The sequence below is a fragment of the Physella acuta genome, unplaced genomic scaffold (genome assembly GCF_028476545.2).
Source record: "Physella acuta isolate Inbredline_101_S28 unplaced genomic scaffold, ASM2847654v3 ptg000732l, whole genome shotgun sequence".
NCBI lineage: Eukaryota > Metazoa > Mollusca > Gastropoda > Physidae > Physella > Physella acuta.
In genome coordinates, this window is record NW_026732250.1 from 193,364 (window position 1) to 219,863 (window position 26,500).

General features: G+C 33.6%; 1 protein-coding gene across 1 annotated transcript in view; it reads right to left on the reverse strand.

Moving 5' to 3' along the window:
- Positions 1-556: 556 nt before the first annotated feature.
- The window catches only part of LOC131950068 (tyrosine-protein phosphatase 99A-like), a 28,873-nt gene continuing 2,929 nt past the window's right edge, over positions 557-26,500 (reverse strand). The window contains exons 2-20 of the mRNA XM_059312106.1: positions 21,404-21,538; positions 20,929-21,063; positions 20,395-20,529; positions 19,851-19,985; positions 18,608-18,757; positions 17,947-18,037; positions 16,288-16,361; positions 15,694-15,770; positions 14,592-14,622; positions 14,129-14,220; positions 13,810-13,923; positions 12,957-13,102; positions 11,360-11,495; positions 5,680-5,823; positions 5,096-5,186; positions 2,824-2,897; positions 2,271-2,402; positions 1,266-1,385; positions 557-721 (exon numbers count right to left, since the gene is read on the reverse strand). Coding sequence (XP_059168089.1) covers positions 557-721; positions 1,266-1,385; positions 2,271-2,402; positions 2,824-2,897; positions 5,096-5,186; positions 5,680-5,823; positions 11,360-11,495; positions 12,957-13,102; positions 13,810-13,923; positions 14,129-14,220; positions 14,592-14,622; positions 15,694-15,770; positions 16,288-16,361; positions 17,947-18,037; positions 18,608-18,757; positions 19,851-19,985; positions 20,395-20,529; positions 20,929-21,063; positions 21,404-21,538 — 2,177 coding nt within the window. The remainder of the gene's footprint in view (positions 722-1,265; positions 1,386-2,270; positions 2,403-2,823; positions 2,898-5,095; positions 5,187-5,679; positions 5,824-11,359; positions 11,496-12,956; positions 13,103-13,809; positions 13,924-14,128; positions 14,221-14,591; positions 14,623-15,693; positions 15,771-16,287; positions 16,362-17,946; positions 18,038-18,607; positions 18,758-19,850; positions 19,986-20,394; positions 20,530-20,928; positions 21,064-21,403; positions 21,539-26,500) is intronic.

Sequence of the window (26,500 nt, forward strand, 5' to 3'; positions counted from 1 at the left end):
ATGGGTATGGACGGGGGGGGGGGACTACATCATGTATCACGCATCCTAGCTATAACACTAAGTAGGCATAAGTTCTACGATCCATATGGAAAAGGGAGTATATTTCATAACCTTTTTTACACTGGTATATGAATGTGGGGATAAACTATCCCCATCCGCCTTTACTTTCCCCAACGCCAGTCATGTACCCATCAAGCCTGGATAGAGTCAGGAATGTCCGGAAACACCAGTCATGTACCCATCAAGCCTGGATAGAGTCAGGAATGTCCGGAAACACCAGTCATGTACCCATCAAGCCTGGATAGAGTCAGGAATGTCCGGACCGTTCGCTCTACCACACCACCACGACGTTTAAGTTAAAGATCTATCGGTCTATATACTGCGTTGGTGACTTTAATGGAACTGTGTATGTCGGGGGGTTAAAGGTGACGATGCTATCTGATGTTATAGATTTAGTCTAGCTAGTGGTGGATGGGCGTAAGTTAAAGCTTATATTCAATACCAAAGACAACAGACAATTCAAACATGCATGCATGTACAATTACGCATATGGTTGCTATAAATAAATAAAACGCATAACCAACACTTGCCTGCACGTGTAAACTACTGACTTATCCGGAGTTCTCAACGATCGCGCGTATTGAACAAACGGCAGGAGATTTTTGGGTTCGATATGACGCTCTGTAAACGTGAGATGAGTCACTTCTTGCGTTTGTTTCCCCTAAGAGAAAGGAACAAAAATGTTTTTTTTTTAAATTAAGTTCGAGCTACAGTGTCCTTTCTTACATTGTAAAAAATATTGGTGAAAAATGAAAAATCCAAAGCAGCATTTTAATACTAGTAAACTTAAAAATCCCGAAACACAAACATAAACACTATGTAGACATTTTAATATACACCAACATTTATATTTTATATAAACAAACTTCTATGCATATATATATATATATATATCTGTATATGAATATATATGTATATGCATGTTTTAATAGTTATATATATATATATATATATATATATATATATATATATATATATATATATATATATATATACATATATATATATATATATATATATATATATATATATATATATATATATATATATATATATATATATATATATATATATATATATATATATATAAATGTATTTTTGTGTAGCATCTTAATTGCATATTTCGAATTTCTATGATGAAAAGCGTACGCTATATAGTTCTCAAACAACGTGTAAGATGTCAGCAGTGTATTGTGCAACATTACCTTAACGGTAAGCTTCATTTCTGTCCAGGTTGGTGCTGTTGTTACTGACTCGACATTGACAGCTATGTTCCCACATTGTAACGGCTGGCCTTGTTCTTCAGGTAAGTAGATAGCTAAAGACTGGAGAAAAAAAAACATGGTTTTTTTTTGTTAACTTTATGTCAACATTTACACGTTGAAGGTTGGGGTGCTTTAGATTTTGGTATAACAAACTGTATATTAGGCCGTCAAGAAAACACTCGCTGCAGAAGTGACAACATCAGATTTTTCCAGTCCACCTCATCAAGTCAACATTCCGTCATGGGTTCTTCAGTTACTTATAAGCCTTTCACCATATTTTATGTTTGGTTGGCTTGAGTCGGGTACCTATATACAGCTCGATATATTTTTAAACATCTGAACCAAGCTCTTACCCCTGGTCACAAGCCGAATTCGACACAGAACGCTTCTATTATTAGGTTCTATTATTAGCTTCTATTATTAGCTTCTATTTTTAGCTTCTATTAATAGCTTCTATTTTTAGCTTCTATTATTAGCTTCTATTATTAGTTTCTAATATTAGCTTCTATTATTTGCTTCTATTATTAACTTCTATTAATATAGCTTTTATTACTAGCTTCTATTATTGGCTTCTATTATTTGCTTCTATTATTAGCTTCTATTATTAGCTTCTATTATTATATGTTATGTTTAACCTGGCATAAAACACTACACTACAGCACTCAAGTAGGATAGCGGTTAAATGGTAGAGCTGTTAACTGATAACTCGAGCCTCGAGTTCGGATCCCTGGTTTGAGTCCACTCAGCTTTTAATGGGTACCTGTCTCACGTTAAGAAATCTAAAGGCGGTTTGGCATAGTAATAACCACATTATCGCTTCATACTGCAACTGGTCTACTCTAATTCTCTTCTTCCATGGACAGTAGGATTTTAAAAAAATTACGTTTACTGCAACACACACACACACACATACACACACACACATACACACACACATACACCTACCTTGTCCTTTTCATAGGATTTAAAAGCAACAATCAAGGAAACGTTATACTGTGTGACCAGTCTCCAGAAATCATTGACCGTAGTGGGCATGGGCAGCTGGGTCAGAAACTGTTTGGTCTGGGTGTACAGGCTCTGGTTTTTGGTGGGATACAAATCAATAATAGCAGAATAATCAAGTATAAATCATTGTTAGCCCAATAATCAAGAACAAATCATTGATAGCCCAATAATCAAGTACAAGTCAATCTTGTCACAACCATAAACACTTTTCCGATTGCATAATTTATAATGTGTTTCTACAATTGTATATTGCTAAATTTTTATTTTCTTTCTTTAAATAAAAATTAGTTTGTACATTTATAACATCCACTATATTATTTTCAACAAAAGTCCGCATCGTTAAGTACTCGATATATCGCTGAACATACTGATTATATAGCCTCAAAAATATTGCGAACAGAGAGAGAGAGAGAGAAGTGCGCAATGGGCTTTTATATATTAGGATTGTATACAATTAAAAACATTTAAAAACTAAGCGAAAAAACAGTCTTACAGGTAATGTGACAGCATTGATATAGCCCTCTTCTCCGGGGGAATCCACTTGTAAAAGAGGTTGATACTTTTTGTCTAAACAATACATAGATTAGTTAATTGATCAGAAATAATTTATAGTATAAGCCGCTTGTGTCATTTCGCTACTTCCGTTCGTCAGTCAACAGTATAGCTACTTTTTCTTCGTTTCTCAAGCTTCATTTCAACTCACGACAGTAAGAACATAATTGATGGAATACACGGCCGTTTGTTTGATTAAGCAATTTAATACGCGTTTGCGGTTATATTTTATTTTGTGTTTGCATTTTTGTTTGCGTTTGCGTGTTGCGTTTGCATTAGCGTTTGTGTTTGCGTTTACGTGATGCGTTTGCCATAGCGTTTACGTTTTGTTTTGTGTTTATGCTTGTGTTTATATTTGCGTTTTCGTTTGTGTTTGCGTTTGCGTTTGTGTATGTGTGTGCATGTGTATGTGTATGTGTATGTGTATGTACATGTGCATGTGCATGTGTATGTGTATGTGTATGTGTATGTGTATGTGTATGTGTATGTGTATGTGTATGTGTATGTGTATATGTATATGTATGTGTATGTGTATGTGTATGTGTATGTGTATGTGTATGTGTATGTGTATGTGTATGTGTATGTGTATGTGTATGTGTATGTGTATGTGTATATGTATGTGTATGTGTATGTGTATGTGTATGTGTATGTGTATGTGTATGTGTATGTGTATGTGTATGTGTATGTGTATGTGTATGTGTATGTGTATGTGTATGTGTATGTGTATGTGTATGTGTATGTGTATGTGTATGTGTATGTGTATGTGTATGTGTATGTGTATGTGTATGTGTATGTGTATGTGTATGTGTTTGTGTATGTGTATGTGTATGTGTATGTGTATGTGTATGTGTATGTGTATGTGTATGTGTATGTGTATGTGTTTGTGTATGTGTATGTGTATGTGTATGTGTATGTGTATGTGTATGTGTATGTGTATGTGTATGTGTATGTGTATGTGTATGTGTATGTGTATGTGTATGTGTATGTGTATGTGTATGTGTATGTGTATGTGTATGTGTATGTGTATGTGTATGTGTATGTGTATGTGTATGTGTATGTGTATGTGTATGTGTATGTGTATGTGTATGTGTATGTGTATGTGTTTGTGTATGTGTATGTGTATGTGTATGTGTATGTGTATGTGTATGTGTATGTGTATGTGTATGTGTATGTGTATGTGTATGTGTATGTGTATGTGTATGTGTATGTGTATGTGTATGTGTATGTGTATGTGTATGTGTATGTGTATGTGTACGTGTATGTGTACGTGCACGTGCACGTGTACTTGTACGTGTACGTGTACGTGTACGTGTACGTGTACGTGTACGTGTACGTGTACGTGTACGTGTACGTGTATGTGTACGTGTACGTGTACGTGTACGTGTACGTGTACGTGTACGTGTACGTGTATGTGTATGTGCATGTGCATGTGCACGTGCACGTGCATGTGCATGTGCATGTGATTGTGATTGTGCATTTGCACGCGCGTGTGCGTGTGCTTGTGCTTGTGCATTTGCATATGCATTTGCATTTGCATTTGCATTTGCGTTTGCATTTGCATTTACATTTGCATTTGCATTTGAATTTGAATTTGCATTTGCATTTGCATTTGCATTTGCATTTGCATTTGTCTTTGTTTTTGTGTTACGGTTGTGTTTGCGTTTTCGCTTGCTTTTGCGCTTGTGTTTGCGTTTGCGTTTACGTCGATTCTATACTTACACTGACCAAGTAGAATGTCGATTCTATATTTTTATTTATTAGGTAGAATGTCGATTCTATATTTACACTTACTAGGTAGAATGTCGATTCTTTATTTACATTTGCCATGTAGAATATCGATTCTAAAATTTACTCTTACCAAGTAGAATGGTGTTTCTATATTTACACTTACTATGTAGAATGTTTAATATGTCGTTACGCTGAGTGATAGAATGGTGTGCCTATTTTTACACTTAACTAGTAGAATGTTGAATCTGTCTTTTCACTTAGTAGTAAAATATAAAATCTATTTTCACACTTACTATAGTTAATGTCGTTGCACACTTACCTGGTGCAATGTGTTACACCTCTTACATACTTAGATTCTAGATTGGTGAATCCATCTTACTCATGTTCCACACTTACCTGATAGAATTTCTGAATCTATCTTTACTGTTGGTATACACTTACCTGGTATAATGAGGAATCTATTTTTACTATTGGTATTCACTTACCTGGTATAATGAAGAATCTATTTTTACTTTTTGGATCTTGGGTAACGTCCCCTACACCACCAGTAAGTTGTGTCTCAAAACTAAACAGGTTCTGAAATAATGGGTATTGAACACCAATTTAATAGTGATTTACTTGAATAAAAATCATGTTGTAAAAGCACATGTTTAACAGTAGGTAATGTGTAACTAATTCTTATTAAGGTTAGGTTGGCTGACCCAAGCACATTACCCCGAGGCTAATGAGGCTGCAAAAAATGTAGATGAGGAAATGGAGTCTATTAAGTGATATGACTACAAAATATGCTTTTTTTACTTATGTTTCGGCAACCTAATCTTGTACAAAAGATAATGCATAGTATTCCTTTGAGATATTCCGGCACACTATACTGGTTGTATCTGATAGTCGGAATCATAATTTATTAAACATATTATATAGTTGTAAGGAACCATACCCCCGCATAATAAGAGCTGCCGAGTGTTGGCAATCGAAAAAAATATTATTCATTGAGCATTGATGTTTTCATCAAAATATTTTTATTTACAATCACAATACGAAGAAACAAAGCCACTGAATACAAACTTACATTGAATTCATTTTCAAAATTATTTTTCCCGTCGACGAGGTTCCTCATGAGATGTAGTTTGAGACAGATGGCGCTGATGTGTGTGTAGCTGCCTGTACAGGCGACGCTAGCCTGCGCGGCGTGGTGCAGGAACATGTACTGCTCCTGGAAAACAAATGCAAGTAGCTAGTCTCTCTCTCTCTCTCTCTCTCTCTTTCTCTCTGAGGCCTGGTCAAGAAGCATGTTCTTCTCCTGGAAGACACATGTTTCGTTAAGTAACAAGTCTCTCTCTCTCCCTCCCTCTGTCCCTCTCTCTCTCTCTCTCACTCTATCTCTATCTTCCTCCCTCTCCTTTTCTCTCTCTCTCCTTCTCTCTCTCTCTCTTCCTCTCTCTCCTAGTTTGCCCCACTTAGTTTTGGTGTCACATATCTTCTAGTGTGTACTTATATTACCAACACTTCCTCTATGCAGCGAATACAACAATATCGATGACAGTGATGACACAGTACAAAACGTCTGTTAGAAATTATCCAGTGATCTAAACAATTGTCCTAGTATTATTCTTAATAACAATTCAATTTTTACTGGGAGTTTTTTTTTATATTTTACTAAACAGTTGTACACTTCCTCCAAACTAAACAAGAGTTGTGAAACAATGACAAATTGTTTGGTGATAATTAGAATGCTTGTTTTTTTAACGTTGTATAAATAAACCTAATGCATTTGTAATGTTTGATTCCAATTGAAAAAAATTAACTGTAGAGCGTTTCAGAAAGGAGTTGTGTTATTAACTAGATCCGTTGTATGTTTTTCTTTTTTATTTAAATCCGTTAATCCGGCTACTCATATCTCACTTTTTCTCGTATATACACATGTTTTTTTTAGCTCACTCGATGACTCTATTCTAAAACATCTCATGTGTGAGTTATTTTGAAACCAAAATATCAATTCCTTTTTTCTTTTTATCAATTACAATATTAGTGTAGTTTAATATTGATTTAGAATTAGTTAGAATCTAATATCAAGTTAAAAATTTGCTATACAATAATCTAAATCTGATGCTTTATTTAGCGAATAAATTTGCTACGTTTTTGTTTTAAACATTTTATGCAAGAAATAATTTTACATCTTTTGATGAAGGAAAAAATCTTGACAATTTGTTAAAATATTTCATTTAATGTTCGTTATTTTATTTTATTTTTTTATACTAAAGAGCTAGTGAGAAAACATTGCAAGTGCAATAAACCGGGAGTGATCTCCCCTAAACTTTCTCGAATATTTTTATATAAAATAACAGGGGATGGGAACTCGGGCTATAGACATGATTTTTAATCTATTTTAAATACTTAAAGTTTAAAAAAATAGAAAAAAACCTCGTAGACAAAAGAATTTCACGCCAAATAAAAAAGTACATAATAGTGCGCAATATTATTAGTATTTTAAAAATTTACATTAGTTTTTTTAGAAATCGGAAGTAGCGTAAATTACTACTTCCTGTCAACGGAAATGACTCAAAATTTAACAGAAGGTAGAAAATTAAATTTTTAACTTACATGTGAAATTTCGTTTATCTATCTCAAATAGTACGTAAGTTATATGCTTTTGACAATTTCAAAGTAGCAAAAGTACCACTTCCGGTTATCGGAAATCGCTCAAAAGTTGATACGGATCTACGATTTTCATAGAATACTTATATATGAAATTTCATCAACCTAGCTGTTGCGGTACTCAAGTTATCGTGTTTACACATACACACAGACAGACACACAGACACACAGACATACGGACAAGATTGCAAAATTATGTTTTTCCGTATCAGTGAGATGTAAAACGTCAAGATTTGTAAAAATCTCGATTTTTATTTTGCACGATTACAAGACTTTCTCTATAGCCTACTTCTAATATACGAGAAAGTAAAAATGTCATTTCTTGTAACATGTTAATAAATAAACCGGGAGTGATCTCCCCTAAACTTTCTCGAATCTAATATAGAAAGCTGAATCCAGTATATTTGTTTGTAAAAATAAGTTTGTCGTTGACATACTTTTATGGATTTAAGTGTTAGACTATTATCGATCTCATGGTCTAAATTTAACAGTTAAAAAATTACTATTGAAAGTGTTGGGAAATAATTTTAATTTTTCAAACTGATAGTAATAATTGTCGGCATGTTCATTAAACACAATTTTAAAAAAATAACAAAAATTCTAATTATGTCTGAAAATTATTTATATTTAGTCCTTTAGCACTTACTTCCCTTTGATAAATTAGGAAAACACAATTACTTCCCTTTATAAAACATTCCATTAGTGGAAAAGAATTTACTTTTTATTACTTTGTTTTGGTGTTGGGAAAAAAAATAATTACATAATTAGCGGGGATAGATCAAGTGCAAATGTTGTAGGTATTTTACGAATAAGCTTGTAGTATTATAATTGTTCATTTGCTTTGGTTTGGCACCTACGTTCGTTTAAGTGAGTGCAAAAGACTATGAATAAGTTGGGGTACTATAGTCGATTATTAAGCTGAAACAGGCGATTCTGCCCCGGCTAGATTGTGAGCACTTTGCGTTTATGTTCGCGTTAGTGTTTTCTTTGTGTTTAGGTTGGTTTTGCGTTAGTGGTTGCGTTTTGATTTGGTTCGTTTTTGTTCTTTCCTTTTTCATTTTCGTTTGTGTTTTTTTTCTTTGGGTTTGTGTTTGTATTTGTGTTTGTGGTTGGTTTTGCGTTTGGATTTGGTTTGTTTTCGTTTGCTTTTCGTTTGTGTTTTTTTCTTTGTGTTCGTATTGGTGTTTGTGGCTGTGGTTGGATTTGTTGTTAGGTTTTTGTTTTTGTTTGTATTTGTAATTGTGTTAGCGTTATGTTTGCGTTTTGTTGTTTTGGTTGGTTGTGGTTTGGGTGGGCAATGCCGTGTTTATGATGATAACTAAACACACAGGTAATGGTCTTTAACAGAAAGGTTTTTCACAGAAGCCAGAGCAGGGCCTGGCCGGGACGGCTAGTATTCTTATATAACTTGGAATATAGACATGATTTTTAATTACTTAAACTTTTAAAAATAGAAAAGAATCTCATAGAAAAAAAAATTGCGCACCAAGCGAACGCCAAACAAAATGTGCATAATAGTGCGCAATATTATTAGTACTTTATAAATTTACATGCATTTTTTGAGAAATCGGAAATTGCGTAAATTAGTACTTCCGGTCAACGGAAATTACTCAATATTTGACAGAAGGTAGAGAATTAGATCTTTTACTTACACGTTAAATTTCATTTATCTATCTGAAATAGTACTCAAGTTATAGGCTTTTGAAAAATTCAAAGTAGAAAAAGTACCACTTCAGGTTATCAGAAATCGCTCAAAAGTTGATACGAATCTACGATTTTGATAAAATACTTATATATAAAATTTCATTAACCTAGCAGTAACGGTACTCAAGTTATCGTGTTTACACACAGACAGACAGACAGACAGACAGACACACAGACATACGGACAAGATTGCAAAATTATGTTTTTCCATATCAGTGATGTGTAAAACGTCGAGATTTGTAAAAATCTCGATTTTTTTTTTTGCACGATTACAAGACTTTCTCTATACTTCGTATTTACGAGAAAGTAAAAAAGAATGGTTTCTTTTAATTATGATTAGAAACATTTCTGGTGTATAATCTATATACTACTAAAAGTCAAGTTTGTTTACATGTTTCAATATTTATTTTTTTGTTTGTTTTTTTGTTTGGCTGATTGACTATTGCACATGGTTGCACTCATCGTGGAGAGCTGTAAAATAGTATGTAGGTTGAGAATTATTTTTGTTTTAAGTCAGACTGTTAATCACACCTTTATTTAAAGACGTTAATTAATTTATTGATTTATTCATAGGTAGAGTAACCCTATTTTTTTAAAAAGATCAGAAAGACCACTACACTCGGCGGGACCGTGACGTCACAGTTTTTTGTTTACTCTTTAGTACAATAAAATGGCGGCGTCTATCGAAGAAAATTATGTTCCCATTCAAAAGTTTAACGCGTTCTAAATCTAATTTTCTGTCGGTCATAACTTTAACAATACGTCCGTTTGCTGTATTTATTACGTTCCAACACTTATATCAATTTTCAACTGTCTTTTTCATTTAGTTTTACGATAAATTTCTCTAGATCTACAATCTGTCCAAGAAAGTTATTTATAGATCTAGATCTAGAATTTAGAATCTAGGTCAAATCAAAGATTTATTAGTTATAAATACAATCCAAAAAAAACGAGACTTAAGCAAACCAGTCGTAGATCTAGAATATAGATAATTCTATCTAGATTTAGATAATAATGAGTTTCTATATACTAAACTATTTTAGACCTTTATTATTTTGTATAAATCTTTGTTTCGACTATGCAAATTTTGAAATGCTGATTCCAGGGCCTATTTGCGTAGCTTAAGATTCATACGCGGCTTCGATACCGGTAATTTTGCTAAATTATAAACGTAAATTCTAAATATAGCTCAGTCGTAGATCTAAAATATAGATAATTTTCTATCTAGATTTAGAAAATAATGATTTTCTGTATACTAAACTATTTTAGACCTTTATTATTTTATATAAATCTTTGTTTGGAATATGGTAATTTTGAAATGCTCGCTCCGGGCCTATTCGCGTAGCTAATGATTAGATCTAGATCTAGATTCTAGATCTAGCAAGAAAAACTAAACTTAAGACTTAAGCAAACGAGACCTTCTTTATTTTATATAAATCTTTGTTTGGCTAATTTAAGATACAATTTAATTTGAAAGTTACTACTACTAGACTTAGATCTAGATCTATGAGCGTAAATCAAGTTGCAAAAGGAGACTTAAAATATAGTATAAAAATTCACTTGTGACGGCACGAGTAAATAGCTAAGTTGGTAGTGTAGTCGACACTCATGCGGGTGGCACAGGTTCTAGACCAATATGTCAATGATATTTTTTTTTTCATTTTTTTTTTAATGTGAATGATAAAGTTGCCTATCTGAACTTGGCAGGATACAGGGCAGGTGAAGTGGAGTTCCATCTGTTTCTTTGTCCTAAGCATATGAAAGGATAGTGTGGTCAGAGACATGCTCGGCTGGAATCGTTTTTTAAACGATAAAACTTGGCGGGACACTGGGCAGGTGAAGTAGAGTTGAGTAGGTCACCTGTGACGTCAGTATAGGAAGGGATAGTCCGAAATCGGTGTTTTCGTTGTTTTTAAAAGATAAAAAACATAATTTTGAATGTGGGGTCTGTTTTTTGTGACGATAAGTGACACTGCAGTAGCGTAGCGAGGAGGGGGGGGGGTGGGGGGGGGGGGGAATATGTCCCCGGGCGCCGACCTTAGGGGGCGCCAAAATGGGTTGGAAAAATAAATTGAAAGGTTGAGGGGGGATGCAAATCGAAAGTTTGGGTGGGGGGGGGGGGTTCAAATCAAAATCTTGAGGGGGGGGGGGGTGCACATCAAAAGTTTGGGGGGGGGGGGTGCAAATCGAAATCTTGCGGGGTGGGGGGTTCAAATTGAAAAGTTTGTCCCCGGGTGCCGGGAAGGGTCGCCATGCCTCTGAGTGACAGACGTGATGTTTTTTGATGGATTACCCACGAAACCCACAGTTATCCAACGGATGACGGGTAGTCTAGTCTAAAGTTAAAACTAGAATATTTTTAAAACAGAGTTGTAGAGCGTCGAACTTACAAAGGTTTGAACCGTGTTGGGCATGTCGTGTCTGAGTCTGGAGACCGTGTCGACAAAGTCCACGGCTTGGTTCAGCTTGGCTTGACGGATCAAATCGTGTAGTGCTATAAACACGGAGCTTCTCGTTGTATCCGTCCTGTTAGGTACACACGGGAAATAATGTGTCAAATGTGGTGCCTATATACAATGGCAGAAGTAGTTGATAAAGTACAGACTCGCTTCTGTTATCTCTGTATTAAATGCTATATTTGTCTAAAATAGTTTATAGAATGTATGTGTACTATAAATACTAAATCGAGAAAATGTATATCAAATATAACCACCATATTAACTACTTTACTAACAAAATAAACCGGGAGTGATATCCCCTAAACTTTCTGAAATATTCTTATCTATATATATAATTCTCTTCAGGGAGCCGTTAGAAAACAAGCTGCAAGCGCGCCTTACAGTCCCCTCTCTTCCTCTCTATCGCTACCACCCCCACCCCCTCACATGGTCTGGTGAGCTGTGGTTCAAGCTGTTTACATTTTACAATCATAGAGACGGGTTTGGTGACGGCTATTAGGGGCAGATAATTTAGGTTGAAACGATTTTAAACTTAGAGGAGGTAAATAAGAGGAGGCTGCTTTCACGTGGGGGGGGGGGGGGGGAATGGGGGTTTAGTGTTTTTAAGCAAATATTTTCAGTGGCAGCATTGGTACTGTCGAATTCACAAATTATAAATTACTGAAAAGTAGAAAAAAAACAACTAAATAGCGGTGTATGATACGCAGCGGGTCGGCTCGTACAAAATAACAGGGGACGGGAACTCGGGCTATAGACATGATTTTTAATCCATTTTAAATACTTAACGTTTTAAAAATAGAATAAAATCTCGTAGACAAATTAATTGCACACAAAGTAAACGCCAAATAAAAAAAGCGCATAATAGTGCGCAATATTATTAGTACTTTTAAAATTTACATTAGTTTTTTGAGAAATCTGAAGTAGCGTTAATTACTACTTCCTGTCAACGGAAATTACTCAAAATTTTACAGAAGGTAGAGAATTAGATCTTTTACTTACATGTGAAATTTCATTTATCTATCTGAAATAGTACTCAAGTTATAGGGTTTTGAAAAATTCAAAGTAGGAAAAGTACCACTTCCGGTTATCGGAAATCGCTCAAAAGTTTATACGGATCTACGATTTTGATAAAATACTTACATTTGAAATTTCATCAACCTAGCTGTAACGGTACTCAAGTGATCGTGTTTACATACGGACACACAGACAGACAGACACACAGACACACAGACATACGGACAAGATTGCAAAATTATGTTTTTTCCGTATCATTGAGGTGTAAACCGTCGAGATTTGAAAAAATCTCGATTTTTTTTTTTGCACGACTATAATACTTTCTCTATACTTCGTAAATAAGAGAAAGTAAAAAGTATTATTTAAATTATATATATGTATATATATATATATATATATATATATATATATATATATATATATATATTTTTTTTTTTTTTTTTTATATATATATATATAGTCACAGTTAATACATGTTGTAAAATATGTCGTTTTTATGTCTTTCAAAGCTTACCCAGAATGCACCAGTGTGATAGTTTCTAGTGTGTTTATGAAGACCTTGTGTTCAAAGTCAACCAAACTCCACATACACGGGTCAGACCCGTCTTCTGGCCATGCCGTGTACTGGAAGTGGGTCACACGACGTGGTGGGTTGTCGTCCTTATTATGGGGGAAGAAAGAAACAAGCATTATATTTATAGATGGCAGAAAATTCGATTAAACCTAACACATCCTATGCTAATGTGAGTTTTTGTAATATCCTTTCCTTAATTTCGATATGGTGTGTAATTATAATTGCTTTGTTTTTGTATGACTTTGTTGTAGTACTTTTAATTATGTTGCTGTTATTAGCTTACGTTTATCTCGTGTATGCTTGTTATCACCATGTAAATTTATATGAGACAACGTGGTCGGTCGTCTCAAGTTCGGATCCCGGGTTCGAATCTGTGTCACGCCCCATAGCCCACTAAGCTTTGATAGGTTCGTCACTTACATCAGGGAGAGCAAATTCAGCTGCTCATGTCACTGACCACGCTATCTTCATATACGCCTACCTTTGTCATGGAAATGGGTAAGCTCTACTTTATCCGAACTAGTGACTGTCAGATACATAACAGCATGCAATTTTACATTTAGTACAATTTTAAAGTTCAAACAAAAATAAATATCGTAATTTTTTTCTTTAAAGGCTTAGCAAAATATCTATCTATATCTTACTTTGTCAATGCGCACAGACGTAATATTTGTTATTTCTACTATTTTAGTTCTATTTTAGAGCGGGACTACACTCTCGACCTTTGAAATAATAGTTAAAATTTTATACCGTTTTAAAAAAGAATAAACTTTTGAAATAAAATACAATTTACTTTTGTGATTTCCAAAGTCCGAATAGTATAATCTAGAAAAACTTCTGTTTTCACCGTCTTCACTCTATAGCAATCAATGTTTTGATCTTTCATTGACCAATAGCTGTATTCATTCTAAAAAAATGATTTTTTGATAAAGTATTTTCTCCTTAGAAATATTCAAGTTATCGAACAAAAAATATAAACAAAACCGCTGTCATTTTCCATACCAATCTTACATGTTTCAAAACACATTTTACATTGGGAAAAATCAGAATTATTATCTATTTAATTGGATAATGGAGCAGTACTCTGATGTTTGTGTGTTTTTGCAACTTACATCGATTTTCTCTGTGCTAATCATGACGACTTTTACAACTTGTTTGTCCCATAGCAGATTGAGAAAGCCGACCACAGTCGCAGCTACCGGACCTACGAGAAGATGTGAAAAAAATGAATGAATGTTATTTACCTAAGCAAATATTCGTAATAACAAATTTTGCTACTGACTATAGTAATATTTAAAGTAATTTTTAACTATGTAATGTCTAATTAGATTGGCAATTAGATACTGTTACGTTGTTATTGTAATAAATTTTACTTACTCAAGCATAAATTGAAAACAAGTTAAATAGTTTTTATTTCACGAAGACCTTCAAAAGCAAGTTAAATTACTTTCATTGCCTTAGGCTCAACTTCTTTCAATGATAAAAATGTGTATACGTATACAAAGTTAGTAATCCAAGCTAGACTCAACATTAACACATTTTACTAGAGAATATATGAAAACGTTAACAAATTACCTTGTGATACTATTATTTCTTCTTTAGCCAACTTAAAGAAATAGAATAATTCAACATGGTTAGTCAAAACAAGAAATATTCAGGTTTTTTTTTTATTCATGTTTCAACCCAAAATCTAGTTTATTAATATGTGCAAAGTAACAAATTGAGTATTATTGATGTATAAACGTATTATAATATGAATGTGCAAAATATGTATTAGCCGAAGTGAATAAGATAAAAACAGTATTTTTCATGTATAGGAAGAGAGAGTTAAGTTATAGATTTTACATTGTGTTGCCGGTATGAATTAGCGTCTTGTTGTAACAATTATTGAAAACCAAGTTATAAACATCTTGAGATATTTAAAGAACATGCACAATACAATTTACTTTACAAATTTTAGCTGCGCCATTTTTAAATAAAGAAAAAAAAGTCATTACATACAAAAATATGGATAATCGTACTGATTTTAAAATTATATGACAGCAAGTAAAAATACTAAAAAATAAATCACTTTCGTTTTGTGTAGTCAAAACATGTTTTGCTGAAAAATTATCTAAACAAGTACATTTTCGAATAATCTCTTTTTAGTACTTTAAAAGCCTTATTTCACAAAAGTATTTACCTCAATTTTTTTTTTACTTTTTAACAATTAGAAATTAAATTGCAAAGATAAATGTAACTTGAAACTGTTTAAATGAATACCTTTTATTTATTTTTATATATCATGTATTTATTAGAGGTTTTAGTTTAAGATCAGATAATTAGCGAGCGCTCTTAACTCTAGACGACACACCTGTCTCATTAACGTCGGTCACTAAGTCTCAGGTGTGTAAACTCACGATTACAACACACCAGTCTCCCCCCCCCCCCCCCCCCACACCTCTCCCAAGTGGTTACAGCTAACTTCGCTACCGACTCTAGAAAAATTTAAAATATATTTAAAATAATTAATGATGTAATATCTAATTAGATTTGAAATTATATACTCTTGCATTGTCATTGGAAATAAAAATTTCTGGAAAGATTGAGTTACTCGATTCAACAAGAACCCCACCAGAGACGGAAGATTTAACTAAAGTAAAAACAAAACAATACATATTAAACATCCGCGCCTCACCGCCAGAAATGAGAGGCTGAGCAAATTGACAGGCTTTTTCTCGGGCCACGGTGTGACGTGGATGCATGCATGGTCATCTGGGGATGTAGACCAATGGTCATTTATGGTGTAAAAGGTGTTCAAATAGATATGAACAAATGTATGTATAATGGGGATGTTAGTTCTTGATTGTTGATGTTTTAAACGTATTTTAAAATAATAATTTGAAATTAAGAAAAATAAAAAAATTAAATTAATAGGACAGTGAACATTGGTCTGATGGCAAACATTCCGTCACGTTATTCTAGAACTATTTGTCACTTTTGTCAAACCCTTCTATACTTATGTTACGCACTATAATACTTATATATTCCCTGATTTACTCGTTACGCGTATACAATATTTTGTTATAATTATCTGTTATTTTAAGAAAAAAAATTAATTCAGACACTAATTCAGTAAATCAAGGGTTAATATCCCACTTAGACTTAAGTTACGGCCTCCAACATTCACATGATAACTTCATGCTTTACCCACTAACACACATAAACTTATTTTCTCACACACATTTCATTCATAATACAGTGACGATGTAATAAGAAACCAACGACTTACAGGTACCAGCCGTGTACTTTTTCTCAACTTTTTCACCATCATACACAGTTGGTATAGACTGTGGAATATAAATACTGTCATAATATAAATCAATACAGAAAAATTAGCTGTCTTTAAGCATTTTAAAAATATACTTGAAGTCAACACACGATAAAATTTCAAAGGAACGAAAAATGAAAAAAATTATTCAAACTTTTTAGTGACTACCTTGAACTGGTTAAGAAAGAATTCCTTGTTGTGTCCCAGTATGTAGACCTTTAGATTTGCGATGGGCACTGACGTATCTGTTTTGGTGGTTTCGTTCGGAAATAAACAAAACATACAATACTAATACACGACATTAATGCATATATAGGTGACGGAAGTTTATCCAAAGGTAGTTTTCTAGAAATAAAGACAAAACCCAAATACAACACATGCACACGCACACATACACACACACACATATATATATATATATATATATATATATATATATATATATATATATATATATATATATATATATATATATATATATATATATATACATATGTATATGCCTATATATGTGCTTAAACAAATGCTTATGTATGCTTATAGGTGAGCCGTTGCTCGTGCGTGTGAGTGTATGTGTGTGTGTGTTTGTGTGTGTGTGTGTGTTTGTGGTTATGTGTGTGTGTTTATGTGTGTGGGGAGGGGATGTATGCTTTAAAACAATAAAAAGCAGCCAGGTATACAATACAATAAGAATGAGATTGGTAGAATCAAGAGACAGAATAAAATGAAACAGAATAGAATTTACCTGGGACAGCCTCAGTCTTAACTGTTTTCATTTTTCTAGACAAATGGAGGAAATGTCTTTAAGAATATATTTATAAGGAAATCTATATATATATATATATTTCTTTTGCTTCGTTCTTAATTCTATTAAATATTTCGTGTCAACTTGTCCTGCGCTATTTAGGCCGATGACCCTGGATTTTTTTTTTTTTTTTTTTTTTGTGGTTTTCTTTTTGGTTGATTCCATAGCTTTTGTCCAACCAAGAACAAACTTTAAGGCAGCAATTGTTTGATTTTGTAGGTGCCTATCCCAGATGAGTAGCAGTACTCAGGGGTAGTCCATAAATGACGTCACACTCGTATGGGGGAGGGGGGGGTCCGTAATTTCGTGACGGCTTGGGATGAGGGGGAGGGGGGGTTCAGATGGTGTGACGTCACACTTTTGCTTTATAAAAAAAAGCAATGTTAGAAAACGAATTTTAGACGTTATTTCGAGTTTTAAAAAACTGTTTTAATTTATTGTAATAGGAATTGATTAAAATACTCTTTTTTGACAGAGTTCAGACAAGATTTTAGAAAAATATCGATGTTTAGAAAAAAATGAAACTGCAATTTTGATTGGGGTTGTGTGACGTCATTTTAGGGGGGTCTGGCATTATATGACGACGTGTGACGGAGGGAAGGGGGGAGGGAGGTAAAAATCGTCAAAAAAGTCTGACGTCATTTATGTATGACCCCCCCCCCCCCCCCACCAGCTGTTAAGCCTCGTCTGTCCGGGTTTCAAACTCGAGACCTCTCGAATATTTTCTCTTATTTAGTCTGTTCACAATAGCAAATGTATTGAAATAGAACAAGTAATTGACACGTTAAATCAGTACTCTACAGAGCGCTACGAACCTGCGTATGAATATAAAGATGACCAGGATTGCAATAAGTAATGCGGGCAGCACAATCAGTAAATACAGTATATATGTATCATCCTTGTTTTCTGTAAATTATTTACATTGTGTCATGTATTAAACATGGTGTATATACATTCTTGAACCATACAGGAATGTATATACAAATGCATATGGAAACACAATACATAAATAAAAAATTAAGTAACAAATACACGAGTGAACATAACATACTCATATAAAAATACCATCGGGTCCAATATAGTGATGTTAGTTATGTAAGCAGAGTTTCTTTCAGGCATCTATTACTGGGGAGACTGAAGAAAGTCTACTGCCCCCCCACCCCCAAATTGAAATGAAATTCATATAGAAAATATATGCTTTAACCCCGGAACATTTAGTCCGCCCCACCCCCTTCCGAAAATTTCAAGTACGCCGCCCCCGATGAAAAAAGTTCGATTGAAAGAAACACTACGTACAAGGTATTGTATCTACTCCTGTAAAATGCAGACCCGTTAAAACAACAACCAATTTCATTTATTGGAATATGTATAAATTAATAATTAAATTTGTCAAAAACTATGTTAGAAAACAAATCGATTCCTTGTTCTGGATGTTCAAACTTTCTCTTGGCAAGCGTGTCTCGACCACACACTCACCCTCGGCATTTGGGTCAGCTAGAATCTTGCTTCTTAAAACACTATCTCCGCAGATGGCGTCACACAGGCGTTTGATCTCAGTAGACTCGGGCACACAATCAGGGTCGCATTGTTGTTTGCAGTTGGGCCCGAAAATTGTGTCGATACACTCTGTGGAAGTTTAAGGGTTAAATTGGTTCTAGTTAAAGGGTTAAAGTGGTTCTAAAAGGGTTAAATTTTCCCTATATAAACATTAATAATTTTTTGAAAAACGATGACTGTTTTTAAAACAATGTTATGGAACTTTGGCTCTCTATATCTGGCTCATTTTTTTCATAAAATGGATAAATGAATCGGCTATATATATGTATATATATATATATATATATATATATATATATATATATATATATATATATATATATATATATATATATATATATATATATATATATAACTTTTGTATAGGATATGCTCACAAATAAAATTTAAATTGCCAACTTATATATAAAAACTAGTTTATTTAACCACACTCAAAGTATGAATTCTATTAAAATAGAAACTGTAGCCTATATAGGGCCTACTGTGTAAATGCTTTAGTTGCAATAAATTAATTTAAATACTAAGTTGCAATAAATTAATTTAAATACTTAAATCTTTACAGATTTTCTTCTGGTGTAAGATCTAAAAAAAATCCTCTTTAGCTCATTCTTTATTTTGCCCTAAATATGTGTCACTGAGATCTCTATAGATAGGCTTATCTTGAGCATGAGTAACTAAACAAAGGAAGAATAAAAACTAAAGTTAACAAGTAAATTAAAATTAAACCAAAACCAATAATCTTTTTTTTTTAAATTTGAGGGATGGAAAAGAAATTTCCATTTTAAAAATAGTTAACATCTATCACTAGATGAGACACACTTGAAGCACCAGAGGCAAAACCTAAACATTCAAACAGCTAAATCGGCTAAATGATAGGCGCGAGAGTTTCAGATCGATCAAAACGACTACATTTTAAAATTAGCTAAAATGAAAAACAAAGACAATTTTTTTTTTATTTAAAACTCTACAGTAAAATCCGTATAAAGACTCCGAGCATATGCTAAAAGGAAAACAGTTTCTGTGATTCTGTTTGTATCATGTTATTACTTGTATACGGATGTAGCTTAAGGCTAGCTATACGCTATGATGTAATTGTATGTGGCTTGAGAGTGCCTACATAACAAATGCATCACTTGTATAAAATACACAAAAAATAATTTACCCTGCTCACAGTAGTCTCCCCGCCATCCAGGGGGACATCTCAAACACCGGCCTGTGATGCTGTCACAGGTCTGATTATCACATTTGACGCTGCAGTTGAAGGCACATTCCTGGCCGTAGGTTCCATGTTCGCAGTCTATAAATAGGTTTCAACAATCTTGAGATTGAGTATGTTTAAACACATTTTGAGAAAGTCAAAAAAATATGTTTATCAAATTTCGAAACAGTTCTTAAGTCTGTTTATACATACTCAAGGCAATTTATGTAATCTTAAAACCGTCTAAAAATGATTAAATATATTTTGATAGAGTCAGAAAAATGTTTTAGATAGTCTTGAGACCGTCTAAACACTTTAATATGCTATATTTTTACCTTGATGAGTTTAATAATATTTTGGTATCAAACCGCTATATTAAAACATACTAATAATAATACTGGTAATACTGAAACGAAACCTAATGACGGCATACGTATCAAAACCATGATATCAGTTAAGTTAGAGAATAAAATGTTCACTTGTATAAAATACACAAAAAATAATTTACCCTGCTCACAGTAGTCTCCCCGCCATCCAGGGGGACAACTCAAACACCGGCCTGTGATGCTGTCACAGGTCTGATTCTCACATTTGACGCTGCAGTTGAAGGCACATTCCTGGCCGTAGGTTCCATGTTCGCAGTCTATAAATAGGTTTCAACAATCTTGAGATTGAGTATGTTTAAACACATTTTGAGAAAGTCAAAAAAATATGTTTATCAAATTTCGAAACAGTTCTTAAGTCTGTTTATACATACTCAAGGCAATTTATGTAATCTTAAGACCGTCTAAAAATGATTAAATATATTTTGATAGAGTCAGAAAAATGTTTTAGCTAGTCTCGAGACAGTTAATATGCTATATTTTTACCTTGATGAGTGTAATAATATTTTGGTATCAAACCGCTATATTAAAACATACTAATAATAATACTGGTAATACTGAAACGAAACCTAATGACGGCATACGTATCAAAACCATGATATCAGTTAAGTTAGAGAATAAAATGTTCACTTGTATGAAATACACAAAAAATAATTTACCCTGCTCACAGCAGTCTCCCCGCCATCCAGGCGGACAACATAAACACCGGCCTGTGATGCTGTCACAGGTCTGATTCTCACATTTGACGCTGCAGTTGAAGGCACATTCCTGGCCGTAGGTTCCTTTTTCGCATTCTATAAATTGGTTTCAACAATCTTGAGATTGAGTATGTTTAAACACATTTTGAGAAAGTCAAAAAAATATGTTTATCAAATTTCGAAACAGTTCTTAAGTATGTTTATACATACTCAAGGCAATTTACATACCAAATGCTTTACGTGTAGAAAACACACACACACATATAATATATATATATATATAAATAAATAAATAAATATATATATATATATATATATATATATATATCTACGCGACGGCTAATATCAGAGCTACATTGTTTTAAAAAATTCTTAACTTGTGTTTCAAATATCCTCAAAGTTTAGAAATAGATTCATCAAAAAAAAAAAGTTTTACCCTGCTCACAGTAGTCTCCCCGCCATCCAGGGGGACAACTCAAACACCTGCCTGTGATGCTGTGACAGGTCTGATTCTCACATTTGACGCTGCATTTCAAGTCACAATCCTGGCCGTAGGTTCCATGTTCGCAGTCTATAAATAGGTTTCAACAATCTTGAGACAGTCTAAAAGTATGGCTAAAAGATCAATCAGAAATTGTTACCTCCGCTTCGTTTCAAATCGGTTAATTCCAAATTATCTGCTCCTAACCCGACTATACGATTGTAAACATTCGGGGTGAACCACAGCTCACCTGACAGGTTGGGATGAGGGTGGTGGCTAAGCTGCGTGGTGATTATAGTCTCCGTGAAGAGAATTATATATATAGATATTTTCCATACCAATAGTACTGTCTGTTTTTATTGTTTACCTTCTATTTACTAGTACTAGCGTGCTCTTCGGGATAGAAGAAAATCTGATGATATATGTAAGAAGCGTTCTATCAATGCGTTACCAATCATGTATTATTAGACGTGTGAGCTTTTTGTTTCTAATACTGAGTTTAAATTTAAATGTTAACAATGCCTGCGCCTATATTATATATATATATATATATATATATATATATATATATATATATATATATATATATATATATATATATATATATATATATATATATATATATATATATATATATCGGGGCACTTGTTTACCTACCGCATGAAATCATGGTGAGGTAGAACACACTGTGGTGATCGCCCAGGTTACACTACCTCAGGGGGTCCGCGTACGGTCACTGGCTGTTTAAATTTACTATAGCGCCCTGATGCTCACAAGATAACCCAGAGAGCCTAATAGCTTATTGAAATATCGCTCACGGGATACCATTGGGCATCAAATTGCGCCCTGCAGGGGCAAGTGCAAACTCGACTGGTTAAATTTATTAAACGACTATAAAGCCCTAACGTATCCATATCCGATCGTGCTTTTGAAAAAGAACGTACGCGCCATAGTGCTCTCGGGTAATCTTGTGGCACCATATCACCCCCCTGCGAGGACGCGCCTGATTCGATAAAGTCAACGATTATTGTTATTGATAAAGACACAATGTCCTTAGTGTATAGCCCTTTTTTAAACGAACGTAGGTCCTCATTTCTCACAATAGGGTTGAAGTATTAACGCTGAATATAGTAGTCTTCCTACACGCTATGATAACGGACATCAAGTGCTAAGATAGCCGATTAAGAACTCTGGGCGCCAAACCGTGTATTGACAAAAGACCCTTCCTCTTTCACAGAAAACGTCTCGAGAGTATTCTCATCAAGTATCCAAAGTTTCATGGCATTCGGATGAACGGTGTCAAACCGCATCCTATTTGTATTTTTAATACTGTATATAGAGAAAAATCGCACCCTTGCGAAATTAAAAACGTTTTTTTTTAAAGGAATCCTCACCTTTAGTGTTTTCATCTACTCCCCAAAGTTTCAAGGCGGTTGGATGATTGGTGTCAAACCGCAAACGACTTTAATTTTATATACCATGTTTATAGAATAATTGAATATCGCACTGCCGGGGTCACCACTGCGACTTTTTGAATTTAATTCTCGCAAACACCTCCCCAGGAATATTCTAAAAAACTTCCGAAAGTTTCATAAAAATAAGGTGTAGTAATGTATAAAAGACACACACACACACACAGAGATACACATACATTGCTTTATAGATAGATGAAGAGATTGCTATTTCTGGTTTTACAATTGAACCCACGGATCAAAATGTGTGGATCCTATACGTTACCTTTGTAGCAAAACGCTCGTGATGAGAAGCACTCGACGCATGAGCTCTCGACATTGTTACAGGCCTCGGGTTGGCACTTACGCTGGAACTTAGAGGCACATCCTTGGTCGAAATAGGGATTGGTGCATACTAAAAACATGTACAACGTATCATTAGTAATATCAGAGTTATCAAAAAGCCCCCTATTACACTACCGCAGGCTCACCGCGTACGGCACATGGCTTCTCAATACTAACATATGTGCAATAGTGCTCACAGGATAACCCATACCGCCAATTAGCATCCTGAAACAATAATGCAGATTGCGTCATCGCTATAGTGATACAAATCAATAGGATTTTTTTCTTTAACATGTAGGAAAAAAATTATTTGAAGTGTTATAAACATCAGTTATGACTGATGCAACTTGTTAGCGGTATTAGTGGTTTTTTATTATATGCTCGATCTCAAGTTCTAATTGGTCGTCTACCCACACTAATGCATGAAAATATAGTGTATATATATATATATATATATATATATATATATATATATATATATATATATATATATATATATATATATATATATATATATATATATATATATATATATATATATACACTACAGTATCTAACGTTAGACCACTTAGCCCCTACAAAAACCTCAATAAATAATCTACTTCTGAAGTAACAACAACTGATGTTCTTAGATCTCAACCCATTTGTGTAGCATGTTATGTAATTTATGTCAATCTTGGTTAAGCAGGGAAGTTATCAGACACATACAATTGCTACCCCCTCAAATTTTTTTACCTACATAATACCAAGCCCTCACCATAAAACTCCATCTCTTTGTAGGTAACATAGATTGCTGCTCTTAGATCTCAGCCGACAAGAGATAACATCTCTAATGTAATTTATTGCCCTAAAGGCGCAGCACGGAAACAATGGTGAAATCAGTATGACTAATCTGCTTCTAAATTTAACTAACCTCAATCCAGTATCAGATACATATTATTAGACACATATTAGGTAGGACTAATTAATTTATTAAAGCCTTTTAAAACAAAAATAGTAACAACTATTAAAATTAAATTCAAGGAGCGGATTCTAGGTTTAAGTCTCGTCACACAATCTATTTCAATTTCAGATAATTTTGTTTGCTAACTAAAATAATTAGAATCTACAGCTAGATTCTAGATATTTGAGACAATTATATTTTTTTTTATTATTATGTCTATTTGTTTTTATTAATTATTGAATTATTTTGAATCGAATATAGATCTCAATGTTTTTTTTTAATTAAATTTAATTTTTCTTGTAGTTTAATTTAATTGAATAAGTAGATTTTAGATTCTGTGTCTACCTAGCGTAGCCAGTTTCGTGGACAACATGATTAGATTTTGAGCTAGATTTTATATCTTAATATTAAATAAATATTCCAATTAAATGTTATTATATTTTTTGACGTAGGTGAATGTCAAGCGTATTTGTTTTATTAACAGAAGTCTTGTGTTAATTAAAACGAAGTTTATTGTTTACTGTCCCTAACAAAAGCAAAGTGTCGAGAACATATTCGCATTTGATTTGCCGCTGCTTCACTCACGCCACTTTGATAAATATTGGCTAACAATTGACAGCGTCTACGTTCTGTTAATTGTCGATCTCTATCACCTTAGTTTCATATAACTCTTGGCTGTCGAAGTAAACGAATTCCTTTAGATCTGCAACTTCTTGTATCACAGCCTTTTACAGCACAGATTGTCATTTTGAATGTGGATCCGTAACGTCATATCAAGGACTCTATACCCGGCATGGATGTTTGTCAAATACAGACATAACCCATAAATCCAACTCTAACTTTAACCAAAAACAGTGAGTTTGCTTGTGTGTTTGCATTGTGTTTGTGCTTTTATTTGTGTTTCTATTTACGTTTGTTTTTTCTTTTGTGTTTGTGTGTGTGTGTTGCGTTTGTGTTTTCGTTTGTGTTTGTTTTTGCATTGTATATATATATATGTATATATATATATATATATATATATATATATATATATATATATATATATATATATATATATATATATATATATACATATAGCTCAAATGGTTTATGTGGCTCTGTATGAGGCGTAAAGCGGACAGAGCACGGTGCCTAAAGTGTTTATTATCTAAAATAATGATTAGAAAAATTATTATAATATGAGGTTTTGTAAAACAAGTTTCATTTCCTAAACGTATAATTTTAAATAAAGTCATGTGGAAAAAATAAAGTCAAAGAATTTGAATCATCTTTCAAAAAAAAAAATTTAAGTGTTATTTTTAATTACTTGCCTTCATTGATCACAAAAGTTTTTTACTTATCTTTATGAAAAAATATTATATCGGGGGTGGGGGGGGGATACTTTTTATTATTTTGTCTTGATGTTAAAAAATGTAAATAATTTGCGTTGATTGATCAAGTGTAATTTGGTAGGTAAAACACGGATATTGTAAATACTGACTTTAATTTATTTTATACACAGAACGCACTGCACTGTTTACTAATTATTTTTAATCAATAACAGTTAAGAAGCCGCTACTAAATGTCCTCTATGTTTGCGGACAAGCTAGTGGTATTAAAGTTGTTCACTAAATTGAATCAGGCGTGTCCGCCGGTGCCCCGGCTATGTTCGATTTGCCGCCCTGTGTTATCTTGTAAGCGCTATGGTGCAAATGTTTATATTAAAGAGTGCGATAGGCTGTGAATAAAAAGTGTTACTATAGTTGCACTACAAATCAAATGCAGAACATCAGTTTGGCGTCCCGACAGGGTGCAATTTAGCGCCCCGGGCATTCTCTTGAGCTCTATGGTGCCTAAGTTTGTTTTAAACTGTGCGATAGACAATGTATAAGAAGGGTTACAATGGCCATTATTTAATTCGAAACTGGTCATCCTCTAGCTCTCCGGGAATTCCCGTGATTGCTATGGCACCGACATTCGGTTTGAACTGTTTGATAGCTTACGGATAAGATGGAGTAATTTAGTTGTTTACCAAGTTGAATCAGGTGGATCAGCCGTTGCCCCGGCAGGGTGATGTTTGGCGCCCTGGGCTATACTTTGAGCACTATGCTTTTATGTTAACATTTAAGTTTGTCTTATATTCCTGGTTACTGTTTGCGTTTAGGTTTATGTTTGTGTTTGATTTTGTGTTTGTGTTTGTGTTGGCATTTGCGCTTGCGTTTGTGTTGGCGATTGTACTTATGTTTATGTTTATGTTTTCGTTGTGTTTGTCTTTATGTTTCCGTTAGTGTTGGTGTTTGTGTTTATTTTCGTATTTGCATTTTTGTTTGGCGT